Genomic DNA, 13,245 nt, shown 5'->3' on the forward strand with positions numbered 1-13,245 from the left:
CCGGCTGACGTACTTACGCCACTTGCAGTCCACGCGATATCGGAATCATTGTAAACCTGATTCTCATCTCTTCTCCGGCTCCGAGACGCGCGCGTAATAATGTCATCGATAAAACGCAAAATTATTGTTAATAACGTGACTACCGGCCATTTAAATCAGAAAATTAAAAATAAGCAGATTCGCTTCTCATTCTCAATCTCGCCTTTTTGTAACGTCATTGAACGGACAACGATATACGTATCAATACAATTGACATAATTATATATATTTTTTATTCTCGCACATTTTTGTGCCTGTAATCTAATATCCTTAATTCTTCGTTCTCACGCGTCTGCGACCCATTAAGCGGCCACTTTTCCTTACGCTTTTCTTTTCGTGCCAATGGAACTTACACACGACGCGGAAAAGAAGATTCACTTCTCACAATTTGAATATTATTTTCGTCGGTTCTGTACAACTGATTCAGTTTTTTTTCCTCATTCGTTTTTTTTCCTTCTTCGTCAAGATGCAACAGCAAGTCCCATCGTTTCGACCGTTCTCCATCTGTTACGGTGTACCGTTATCGAAGCACCACCGTGCTTTACACGCGCCTTCGTCACAATGCAACGTGAATTCCGGGCGTCTTTATATCCGTTAACGGTATTTCGAGACGCACAACAGAGCTATCTTTCGGTTCCATCCTGTGTATTTCCTTTCTGCTCGTACGGTACCGCGCGCGCGATTAGCCGAATCGTCCGTCCCCGCGAAACGGGTTCCGCGCGAGCATTTCTTCGCGAATGCACCTTCTCTGTTAATCGTGATTTAGTTCCATAAGCGAAGCGTACATCGCGTACTTCGCAGTCACCTATGACATTATCATAGTGGCTGCAATAATATAATCACATTCTAATGCGGTATTGTCATGTCTGAATATAGGGTAGAACATTCGCGACATATGTCACTTATGTATAATAATTGGTTCGGTACTTTGTACATTAATAAACCTCTTAATAAAATGATTATAGGCGTCGTAGATGAAATAAAAAATAATTCGCGAAAACTCGTCTCTCGCATAAATGTAAAACAAAACGGATAATAAGTTTATTTAAATAGAGAAATAAAATAACACAGTAATTTAAAAGACAAGTTTAATATTATAAAAAAAAAAAAACCCGTAATTATTCAAAAGGTATTACACATGACACATGCCAAACACGTAAAACAAAATACAAGCCAAAATATTATTATCGCTATAGGGATCGAAGGTTAAAAAGAAGCATTGCTGTACGTGTGTCTGAATTATTTAAAAAATAATTTCAAATGCATTGCACAGGCAATCTCTTTACTCATGCTTCAATGGAGATCCGGACGGCTGCATACCGGCTTGCGCCAATCCTGGCATAAAAGCGTTTCATTTTTGCATGCCTTGGAGATTTACAGACCGGCCATTCTGAGATTACCGACTTATCGAGACTGGCCACTTCGTACTGGACACTAAGCAGAATGCGCATTGCGTGAATCACTCGGCTTTATCTTTAGCCACTAGTTCATTGACAATCGACTCGATTGCACAATGCAATATAAAGTGATATAAGTGCGAAAGAAATGAGGTGCTGAAGGAACTTGATGGCTGAAGAGTTTTCAGAATAAACGTTACTGCATCTCGAATTATTTTAATAAACGATCGCGAGAGTCTTCTTTCGCGTCGGCAGTAAAAATATCGACTTGATACGAAGAAAAAGGTTTCATTCACTAAAATATTTGTATTTATATCAGTGGCATGCGGTAAACGATGACCCGCGATGGCTTAACGTGTCTTTTGCCCGTTCTGACTTAGCGCTTAATCGACACAACGGCGCCGCGATATCTCGAGAATGGTGATTTCAATGCATGGGCAACGCAGTCTGCGGCAAAATACGCGAGATTCTTACGGCACAATTTAAGAGAATGCGCCTAATCCACATCATCTGTGTTTAATTCAACAGAAGATCGTAGAAAAATTGTGCGTTGTATTTCTTGGAATATATAAAGTAACCGCATTCTTTTGAGATGGAAATACTGGCTTGACTGGTATAACATCTCGCGGAGTAAACAGATTTTGGGTTAAACTATGGTAACGGCTCTTTTAACCGGTCATTTCACTTTGGAGTACGGTAACGGCTTTTGTGCACTTTTTTTTGTATCACTACGAGAAAGATATGACACATTGATTTTGAAATACATTCTCGTTGCAAAGTGAATTTTTTATGAGCTCTATTTCCTTGCGCAAGTTTTAACATTCCGCATGTTCCGCGTACACTTTTAAATGCTGTGCACGGCGCGAAAATGTCACGCAATTATAGCGAAAATGCTCCTACACAGAAAAACATTAGTGTCAAATTTAAGCTAATGTTCCATTTAACAATCATTGTTTCACAAGCAAGAAATTATTTTGATTGTGAAATATTATATAAAATAATGCTAATCATTACTAATATAATTTAATCTGATTTTTAAAAATTTTATAATCTTCAATTTCAGCAAAATATATATATTCTTATTTTAATATTATACTCATCTAAAGAGCATAAAATAATTACTTGAATAATAATATCTTTAATTGAAAAATTAAAATTTTTTGATAATAATATTATCAAAAAATTTTAATTTTTGGTTTGAAGATGTTTTCTATCTGACATCTTTTTCTTTTCAACTCATGAAAATTATTATTGAATAATAAGACATAGCACATTTTTCTAATTAAAACAACACAAAATTTTTCAACTCTTATGGAAAAATACTATTGGAAACTGTTGAATGCGAATAGTTTCTCAATAGTTTTCAACAGTCTTTCCGCGAGTCCATTAGCATTATATTTTTCCACAAGAGATGTAAGCAAATTATATTTGTTCAACGCTATATAATCTCATTTTAATATTATCATTTTGAAAATATAGATATTCCTAAAGCAAGAATGTTCTTTTCCTTTGCGTGATCGTTTTGCCCAGAAGAAAATTTACTTTTGCCGTCTCATATTATCCTAGATTACACGACGAGAGTCTCTACGGCCGACGCGTAGTTTTCTCCCGATCATTAGCGATCGCGATCCGGGTCTGCAAAACTGTGGCGCGCGCTTTCTGCAAACTATTCGATAATCCCGACGGAATCTATTCCACAATTTTCCCAGTTGTGTGTACCGTTGCAACGCCTCCACCACGCTCTGGAGCGGCGCTCGTGGAGAAGCGAGTGCGATAAATTTTCTGTAATATCATTGGACCGGTTTTGTGGATAGCTTCTCGTAACAATGAGCACGCGCCTCAGCCTGGAACGCCGCGTTTCAGCAGAAAGCTTCTTTCTTTCTCGAGTTCTGGATAGCGACTTTTATGGAGCGGAGATCGTCTTGCGGTGATGATTGCCTCGTATCTTCTCGATCGTAGCTTTTTGCACCAAAAATTGTTATATTTAAATTACAAGTTACATAGCAACTTATATCAAAATAATAAAAATGAGAACAACTTAATGTTAATGTGACAATGAAACATTAAAAAACCCGTGTCACTCTCTCTCTCTCCCTTTCTCTCTCTCTCTCTCTCTCTCTCTCTCTCTCTCTCTCTTTCTCTCTTTCGTACACAATTACTTATAAAATATTTAATAATAAAAGTCAAAACGCCTTAATTACGTCAGGAAAAATGTCGACAAATTTCTTCAGTAAAATACGGAAAATCAGAATCTTCGAAATGTTTGCATAGCTAATTATTTACAATTTACGGTTATCACTATATGAAATCGTATCAAATTAATATTTAATTTATAAATCAAGCAAGAAATGAATCAACAAAAAATCATGTTGCATACGTTAGCAAAAACTGTATTAATGATCTCGATGCATTCCTCGCATAAAGATGCGACACGCGCGTGTCCAGTCGACACAAAAATTCGCGTATAAATCACCGGTCCCTTTATCGATGCTACCGTTTGCGTGCGTGTGGCATCGAGAATACATCACGCACGCATGTTCTGGAATTAAAAGACCGTGAGGAGCTCCTGCTGCCGTTTTGCGAAAATACGCCGTCCCTTTCACAAGTTAATACGTCACATCCTTTACTGATCTATATTGAGAAAAATTGCAATTTTTTCAAGTCTAAAGTATAGCATTTAAAAATTATTAAAAGATTTACTTTTTATCTAAATAAATCAATTATTTAAAAATCAACTAAAGTCAATTCTTTTTCAAAATTGAGATATTTAAAGGAAATTAAGTATCTATTTTTCCTAATTCTGAATTCCCTAAAATCTCAATTTTAATAAAAATTTATTTACATTATTTTTCAAATATTGTATTAAATATTATTCTGATGTCCCTCAATGTAGATTAACTTTGATCACAGTTTAACTTACTCTCTATCTTTCTCTAATTTTTAAAACTAGAAAAAGACAAAGACTAAATTAAACCAAAATTAAAATTAATCTACATTGGTGAAAATAAACAAAAAATCTCTTGTAGTGAAAAATCAACTAAAAATTGTACAAGCTCAATTTTCACTATATAGGCGTAAATTTTAATTGTTATTGACAAATCACTTGAAAAATTATACGTGCTCAGCTTTCACTCTTTTACAGTGACGTTTTGCTCTACGAAATTTAAAGACTAAAATTTATTCATAATTGATTAAATTATATATTACAAAATATAATTTAGTACGTGAAATTACAGCGAAAGAAAAAGTTTTGCGATTCATACTTTTCGATTGAACTATAGTCTGTAACTATGATAGCGCGACATGCCAATATCCCGAAAATTCGAAAAAAATTAGTAATCAAAAGGAGTGTTCAATCAAAAGCGAAAGGATTCGTAAAGGATCATCAATCGAAATTGATGATTTATAATAACCCACCATGCGCAAACAAGACAGGCGTAGAACATAAATTCTGCAAACAGTACGCCGATCGCCTGAGAGAGCCTAGCGTTATCCCGCTTGACCGTGACCTTGGGTCGCAATAACCGCGAACGAGGGTTACGTGTCGCGGCGCATGTGGAAAACGGTCTTTCGTCCGTTATGCGAAATCGTAAATTTCTCTTCGCTCTCTGTTGGAGAGGTATGTTTATATGGCTACCCCCCGTCGGAAAGCCACTTGTATGGCGCACAGACGTCCCTCGTTTTGAAAACAATTTTTCAGGCGACACCGCGTACAGACACCGCGTAAATCGGTATTTAAACATCGGGTTCACATCCCCGCCTCTTTCCGTGACTCCCATTGGATGGTAATGGCGGTAGAATGCGCGGCAGATTTATCGTGTAACGGCGATGTTTCGTAACTTATTACACGCGAATAAGCATCACGCTATGTATTAAAGAGCGGGTCGATCGCGGCAATCATGTTAGTTTCAAAATCGCACCTTGGAAATGCAACGCGAGATATACACGTGATCTCATATATCTGTCGGAAAGATAACAAGGTATAATATTCGTAGAGAAAATCTTTATTAATCTTAAAACTAAATGGAAGAGCTGATGGATTCCTGTATCAATCATTTACGCTCCTTAAGGCGATTAAAAAGGGAAAAATGGTAAAAAAATCAGCGGAATATTTACACTTTATCAGAAACATCGATCGGACGAGATTATTTCTCGTTAATGCTACGGGCAGTGTAACTTCATTTTACATTGATTTTCGCCGATCGCCAAATACGTATAATAATTAAGCGAAAGATGTTACTGCATTGCTTTTCGTTACTTCCGGTCCTGCCAGTTAACTCGCGTGTTTTACGATTAAAGGGCTCATTATCCAATTACCTTGAGCCTTTGTAACAGAGCGCGGGCGCGCTAATTAAAAGAGACTGGCTCGGTCGGCGTTGTGAATTAAGAAACGGCTCTCGGACATCCCGTGGTGTCGTCAATACAGTTTCGCTACCTGCTCTCGCGGGGCATCTTAATTAGCGGAGCGCGTGGAAAGCGGGATTCAACATTGTTAATCCATATTCGCTTTAATGATAGCAATAAATTACCGAAGGGATTTGCGGAGAAAAATACTAAATCTACGAAATCCGATACGTTGGATTTAGCGTAATAGCTTGTTGTTATGACATAAAATAATTTATGTGAAAGTTATGAGATGCTTCTCTTATTCGCTTCCATAAAGATTCCGGAATAATGAACGCGTAACGCGGAACGGCTTCGAAAAATTCATTTACGTCAAAACGAGATTCCGAATAAAAGACACTTTATACGCCGAGGCTCGCATGTGTGCCCCTTGCACCATATCGCATCATAGTGGAGCATGTTCGCGAGCGTGCACTTTGGGATTACGTATGCAACCGTGGTATTAGACGAGACCAGCCGGTTAGGTCTTTTTTCTTTAACTGGATCCTATCGGGGGCTTGGCCGAATGATTCTCTCGTGAGCGCCGTGGTTAACTTTTCGTACATTTGCAGATAAATTATTGACCTTTAGCTTGCAATTTTTAGATGCATCCGCCTACGTAACACCATCACATACGATGCAAACTTATATGGGACGAAAGTCGAATATCTGAAAAATATGTACGTGATCGAAATCTATGCATGAAAGCTGTTCAGCTTGTAGAATTTATATATTAATATAAATATTAATTATATAATATTAATTTATTTTGTATAAAGAAACTCAAGACAATTTTAGCTTTTTAATTTTTTCAATGTTGCAATTTTTACAATCTTTTTTTTCTTTTCTGCAAATTGGTAGTAAAACAGATTTTAAAGTATTTTAAAAGCTTATCTCTACGTCAATATATTCTCAAAATTGAATTTGTCTAAAGTTCTTCGTTTACAAATAAATTTCTTTATTAAATCATTAATCATTTCTATTACATTTTCAATTTCAAACGTGATATATGTATGCCTTCAAATCATGCCGTAAACAGAACAAATTGATTATTTATTTTATGAATAACGTATACGCGCCATTTGTGCATCAGATTGTACTTTACGCATCCATAAATCTGGCTTTATCGTGCACCGCAGTATTTTTCAGATAACTACCGAGAAAAATCGCAGCTGCTTACATGCACCGTGCGTCCCAAGATGCATCGTGAAATTGTGCGTTTGAAATTCTTTCCATCCGTACTTCCATAGTAAAAAAACATTCGCACGAACAAACCAGTTGCTAAGAACCGGATCACTTTGCGATCGGCGGTTCCGTAATTGTCACACAGTTGTGAGCGTTAATTAATTGAATCATTGAGCGCAGCCTCGTAGCACGCCGATTCATCGATAATTAATACACTTATGCGAAATATCTCTCGCTTTAAGTTCAACCGTGTGCAATCACGTAATTTGTGATAGGATCTTTAATTCGCTAAAAAAAAAGAAGCGAAAGGTCAATACAAGCGAGAAGAAAGATGTAAATAATCTCGGTTGATTAATAATTAAAGCAGCTCGGTGAATAACGAGCACATAACTCATTACGACTGAGTAAATACCGGTTATTAATTAAATCTTAATTAAATACACAAAGTAACTTTGCATATTATTACCTTCTATCAGAAACTTCAATGTTGATTTAAAAAAATATATCATAACTTATCTCAAATGTATACAAATCCAATTGCATTATCTAATTTTTAAAAGAGAAGACAGCAATGCTAACTCTAGAAAGAATCAAGAGTTTATTTCATAATAATCATGGATACCGTTAAATATTATTAATGCCACTGGCAGACTTTACTAATGCCTCTTTAAAACTACCTGTTTAAAATTAATCTCAGTCATCAGTAGTGTTGCTAATTATTTGCAATCTGCTAATGATTATATGTACAGAAAGTGAGCGTGATTCTCGCGTTAGTCGTGACATGTATATACGTTTGTTTTACACACGCACGTACAAATCTTCATTTTGCAAATTCTTTACGACGTTACGAAAGAATATGGACTTCCTTGAAAACAATACATTTGCTTACGTCTTGAACCCAAAACTGTCAAACAACTTGAGGTATAAATCTATTAAATATGTACATAAATAATAAATAAATATGTGCTTGTATACATAATGTTAACATCAATTTCTGATATCTCTTCTCACATTATCTAATATGATTTACAAATAAGTTGCCTAATTATAAATTATTTATTCATTTGTGGGATTAATTTAATTCGGATTTTGTATATTTCGCTTATGTCCGATCATGTCAATTGGGTTCACTTTGACGTCCGCTTATGTAAATACCATGGTATATTCTCTCTCTCTCTCTCTCTCTCTCTCTCTTTCTCTCTCTCTCTCTCTCTCTCGCCTATAAAATGTAAGGCTCACGAAATTTTTGTGTTGGTCTCATCTTACGCCGCATTACGTAAGAAAAAGCGCATGATCGCTCGCAGGAACCGCGATAAGTTAACATTCTGCGCTTGCATAACGAAAGTAGCACTCGCCCGCAACGGCGACGTTTATTGTGTATCTACATGTATCCGCCAGGTATACTCGATGTAAGTATAGCGGGGGCACGGGCTAGATAACGACGTTATCCTTGACTCCAGCCACGTACACAAGTCGACACGTTGCACGCGCCGTCTGTGAATGCCATTCTGCATACGAAGGTACATATACACGCGTCGCGAATTTCGCGAGAGCCGGGACGGTGCGCGCGTTTGCCAGTCGAGAATTTCATTGTTAATGAAATGAGTGTAATTATTTCATTATCTGCATTTTTTTGTATCAAATCATTCTAAAGGGCAATCTGTAATGCATGGTACTCCGTTGCAGTCGTGAAACGATTGCGACGAACAATCAGTCAATGGTTTAGTTTCCACAGAGACATTATTTCGCACTTAATGCAGCGTAGAATCAAATTTAAGTCGATAAAAACGTTTCGTTAAAAACTCTTGCTTCGATTTACAAGCTTTATCAGAATGACAGTAAACTGATATCAAATTTTAGTCGGTTGACAGTTCCTTATTCAAGAGATGTCATGGACATCCTAAGGATAGATATCCTTTGGACGTCTTTAGGACATGCCTTGAAGGTCCGTGCTGTATTGGTGCCAACTACTTTTCATTATACATAACACCATTCATTACTTTCATTGGTCGTCAAAATGAAAAAAAAAACGTGAAATTTTGTCATAATAAAATCTTTAATATTTTAAAAGAGAAAAAGTTTTGAAAGTTATAGAGATTGCGAACGTTGCATTCACACAAGCAAAAGTTAAGTTGGCTGCACACTGAAATGTCAATCTTTTTTACTTCTACTTTACTTCGAATAAAAACAGCATAATAACTTTAATCTGCACCGAGTTTCTAGTTTCGGTGGAAACTAGACCAATGATACTATTGACGCGTCTAGCTGATCTAGTTTCCACCGAGGCATTAACTAACATTTAATGCAGCGTAAAACCAAAATCAAGTCAATGAAAACGCAGTAATTTCACTCCAGCTCCGATCTACAAGCTCTATTGGAGTGAACAGTTAAGTTGATTCTACTAAAATGTCAATTTTCTTTATTTATACTTTATTTCCAATGGAAACAGAACACTAACTGTGATCTGTACCGAAGTAGAACCAAATTGCGGATTTCGGCACAAACTGAAGACCATCGGCGACAAGGTGTTTGCGAGGTATTGGAGATTCCCCCAAGTCTCATTACATTTCACGGGTGTTCGATGAGATTATGCTAAAAATTATTCATTTTTTAAGAAACGTTTTATTATTCTACCGTAGAACCTCGTAAATTCGAGACACTTTAAGTATAGCAACACAGGCGTTCGTAACAGACGATGGCAAGAAACTCATATACGGCGGAGAAACCGCCGGATTCATCACCGCTGACTACGCCCTCGCGAAAGGCGCAGCGTTATCGACCTCTCGGGGTCCGATCGCTCGTAAAATAGCAATACGCGGGGGCTTACCAGAAGGAGAAGAAGCACCGTGCTCGTGGCGGTCGCGTCGACCGATATGCCGCACGCCATTTCTCGCGCTCTCGAAAACGAGGGGGTTGCTCGCTCCTCTCTACCAGACCATTCTGATCGCGTCGACGGCTCACAGCTTCTCGGGTTCGCGCCACCCGCGGGGAATTCCTCGGGAGTCGAGGCCTGATGATGCTCACTTCTCCACGTCACACAAATGAAGACAAAAGAAGGAAAGGATAGAGGTTTCACCAAATTACGTCTGCCCTTAAATCGAACTGCCCTTTTTCCGCGACTCGCGACTTCTGACGAGAGGACACGCTCGCTTGAAAATTTGCCGTGATAATCGATGATTACTGACTTAACAATTCAACGACAAGCCAAGCTATCTCCCTCGCGGACGGGAGGTCCCGATCGGAGGTCGGTTTACGGTCGATCACACTCGCTCCCGATCGCTGGCTCCCCGCGCTGCCTAGCCTTTCGCTTCTCTCGGATGCCAATTATCGTCGATCGCGCTGGCCCGATCGCGCTGGCCGATCTTGTAATGGGGAAGACGTGAAGGACGCGCGTTGCTGCCGAGGACGACGCGAATCGGCGCGGGCGGCCCGTGGCTAGTTCAACGCGTGTCGTCGTGTAAAAGGTGACGATTATACACGCGGTCCTAACCGTAGCACAGGGCTCGGGCAACTGACAGCGGGTCAGAGCCGCGGCACACGGCGCCACGCCGCTCTCACAGCTGATCTGAGAGAGCCGATCGCCTCTATCAGCGCCCCTCTCCTTCCTTCCTTCGCGAGGAGGGCCCGCTCTACCCTCTCTCTAACGTGCGATTCTCAACCTCCGTACCGCGCGCCGCGACGCTCCCTCCGACGCTCCCCCTGTTCCATCCGCGGTTGTGACTCGGATCTCGGATTATGTTAATACTGGAATACCTGGAGACTGCCTGAATAGAGCAGAATATGAAGCATACATATATTACCGTTCGAGATTCGAGGGTTTTCAACGATATATCTTTATAAGAATATATCATCGTTAGAGATTAAGAATGAACTTTTTCTAAAGCGAGAAATTTTGAGTAGCTGCTTCTCTTTAACGGCAGTTTTCTGAACTGTCGTTCCTAAAATACAAAGCAACGGAAACAAGTTTAAGACCATGTCTCATGAAAAATATCCCGTTCAACCCAAAATCGCTAAATATTCAAACTTTTTTTAATAATTAACATTTTTCTACATGGAAAAAATAATGTGTGAACAGCATAGCTAACATTGCAGTCAAATAATATTAATGAAATAAATACTTCATGCTTATTCTAGTAAAATATCATTCATTTCATTAACACTGTTATTGAAATAATAGTAATTATTATTTATTAGACTGCAGTTAGCTGACATCTTTCTTTTCGCACAAATAAATGTCTCATTTCCCAATGTCTGGATACATGCACGCAAACTTATTTTTATTAATCTTAAATGTGTTTTTTTTTATAATAATATTAATATTTAATTATAATTTTTCAATATTATAAGATATTTACAAGATAGATTATTTTGAATATTATAAAAATTAAAGTTATAAAAGAATAAATTTATTGCATAACTAGAATTTATATTGTGATGATGTTCTTAGAATTTTTTAAGAAATATTATGCATTTGTAACGTAATGTTTTTTTTATATTTATTTTACATAACAACAAAAGAATATTTTAAAATTAGTATTTAGGACCAGCACTTAGGACATTAAAGACGAGCGTTTTAAATTGTTCAAATGTTAGTTTATTCAGAAAATTTATAAGTTCTTAGTGTTTTTGGAATAATTACAAAATTTTCGTATGTTAATAATAACTTTTTATATTTTATATTTTAATTAATTATATAACATATTAGATCATTTTTTAACAATAATTACAAAAATTTAACATTCTTAACGCTGCATTTTTACATGTCCAGTTATTGAGACAGTTATCCAACTTATATTAACACAAAACCCTTTAAAATTGCTTTCAATTCTTACAAAACTACGAAAAAGTGCCATCAAAAAATCTTTCATTCTCTCGCAACCGAGCATGCACAAATCTGTCGTCAAGTCGGAAAAGATGCAACGATAATTAAGTTTTATGGAACAATTCATAAATATTAACACTAACCTATACATTACATACCTGGATCCCGGATTTACGGATATCTCGCGATTGGTTTTTACGAACTTGCAAAAAGAATGGCGTACTAAAGCACGTTAATTAGTCGTATAGTGCTCGTTACCGCAAACCGAAGGTCGTAGACCGTCGGTCACGCAAACAAGCGACTTTACAAAATCTTCGCATTCTGGAAATACGGCCCACGTGCCCTTAACGACCACACAGTTGGATTTTCTCTTCAGTATCGTTCATATATGATTCTTTACATTTTAATTAAGTTGTAATTTAAGGCCTTAATCAACAAGATGTTTAATGCCGCGATTAACAACTGTTGAGAAAAAGACGATAATATTATTGTAAATTCCAACAAATTCCATTTTATTAACAAAAAAATGTCTCGAAATACCTTTATAAGAGATCTAGTGTAATATGTGGTGAATCTTACAAAATATCTCGAAAAATGGTAGTAATAAAATCAGTGGATGAATCAAACGGTCTGTTCCCATTACCAGATGAAGTAATGGATAATTTAATAACTAAGAACAATTTCACACAAATTATTTTTATTAATATGACTCGTATGTAGTTGAAATTTTTTTATTGCTTTATTTTTACATTTCTAAATATAAAAATAAAAAGATCTATCGCAAAAATAACATTATGATTTTATTAATCTGGCTTGTGAAAGCTGTCACACTGTTAAGTAATAAGTAATAAGAAATTTAAATCAATTCCATGAATGAAATAACGTTTATTTTAACTTTCATATGAATGTCAAAATGTATTATCTTAATACAAAACATAGTTAAAAGAAAGCTCATTTAATTAATCACTTCTGTGGCTGAATTGCTTGAATTTCAAAATTCGCAGTGTCCACATTAACGTACGCATCTATTGTAGTAAATAATAAATTAAATTGGAGTCAAATTTTAGAGCCACAAAAATTTAACGTTTAAGTTATTTAATTTTATTATTTTAGTTATTAACTGCATATTAAATAAGAATAATGGTGTTCTGCGAATAATTAAAAATAGTTTAAATTGACACTACAAATTTAACAGTGTACAATTTCACGCATGAAAATCATTCGTTGCAAATTTATGTTTGCATTTCACATCGTTTGATATTTTTTACTTACATATTTATTTGATATTATTTATCAATATTGATTCAAGAGGAGAAAAAGTCCTAAATCTTGAGGTTGACAGTTACGGATCATCGAAAGATTAATGGCCACTCTTTCGAAATCATATGAGACGGAAAGTAAAGAGGCTTAGAAGACGCG

At 36.6% G+C, this 13,245-nt stretch overlaps 1 protein-coding gene across 1 annotated transcript in view; it reads right to left on the reverse strand.

The window, feature by feature from the left end:
• Window positions 1-10,587, reverse strand: part of LOC105198194 — a 54,901-nt gene extending 44,314 nt beyond the window's left edge. Inside the window, exon 1 of the mRNA XM_011164845.3 lies at window positions 9,832-10,587. Within this exon, the coding sequence (XP_011163147.3) occupies window positions 9,832-9,891 (60 nt within the window). The 5' untranslated portion in view covers window positions 9,892-10,587. The remainder of the gene's footprint in view (window positions 1-9,831) is intronic.
• Between the last annotated feature and the right edge of the window lie 2,658 nt (window positions 10,588-13,245).

The sequence above is a fragment of the Solenopsis invicta genome, chromosome 12 (genome assembly GCF_016802725.1).
Source record: "Solenopsis invicta isolate M01_SB chromosome 12, UNIL_Sinv_3.0, whole genome shotgun sequence".
In the NCBI taxonomy this organism is placed as follows: Eukaryota; Metazoa; Arthropoda; class Insecta; order Hymenoptera; family Formicidae; genus Solenopsis; species Solenopsis invicta.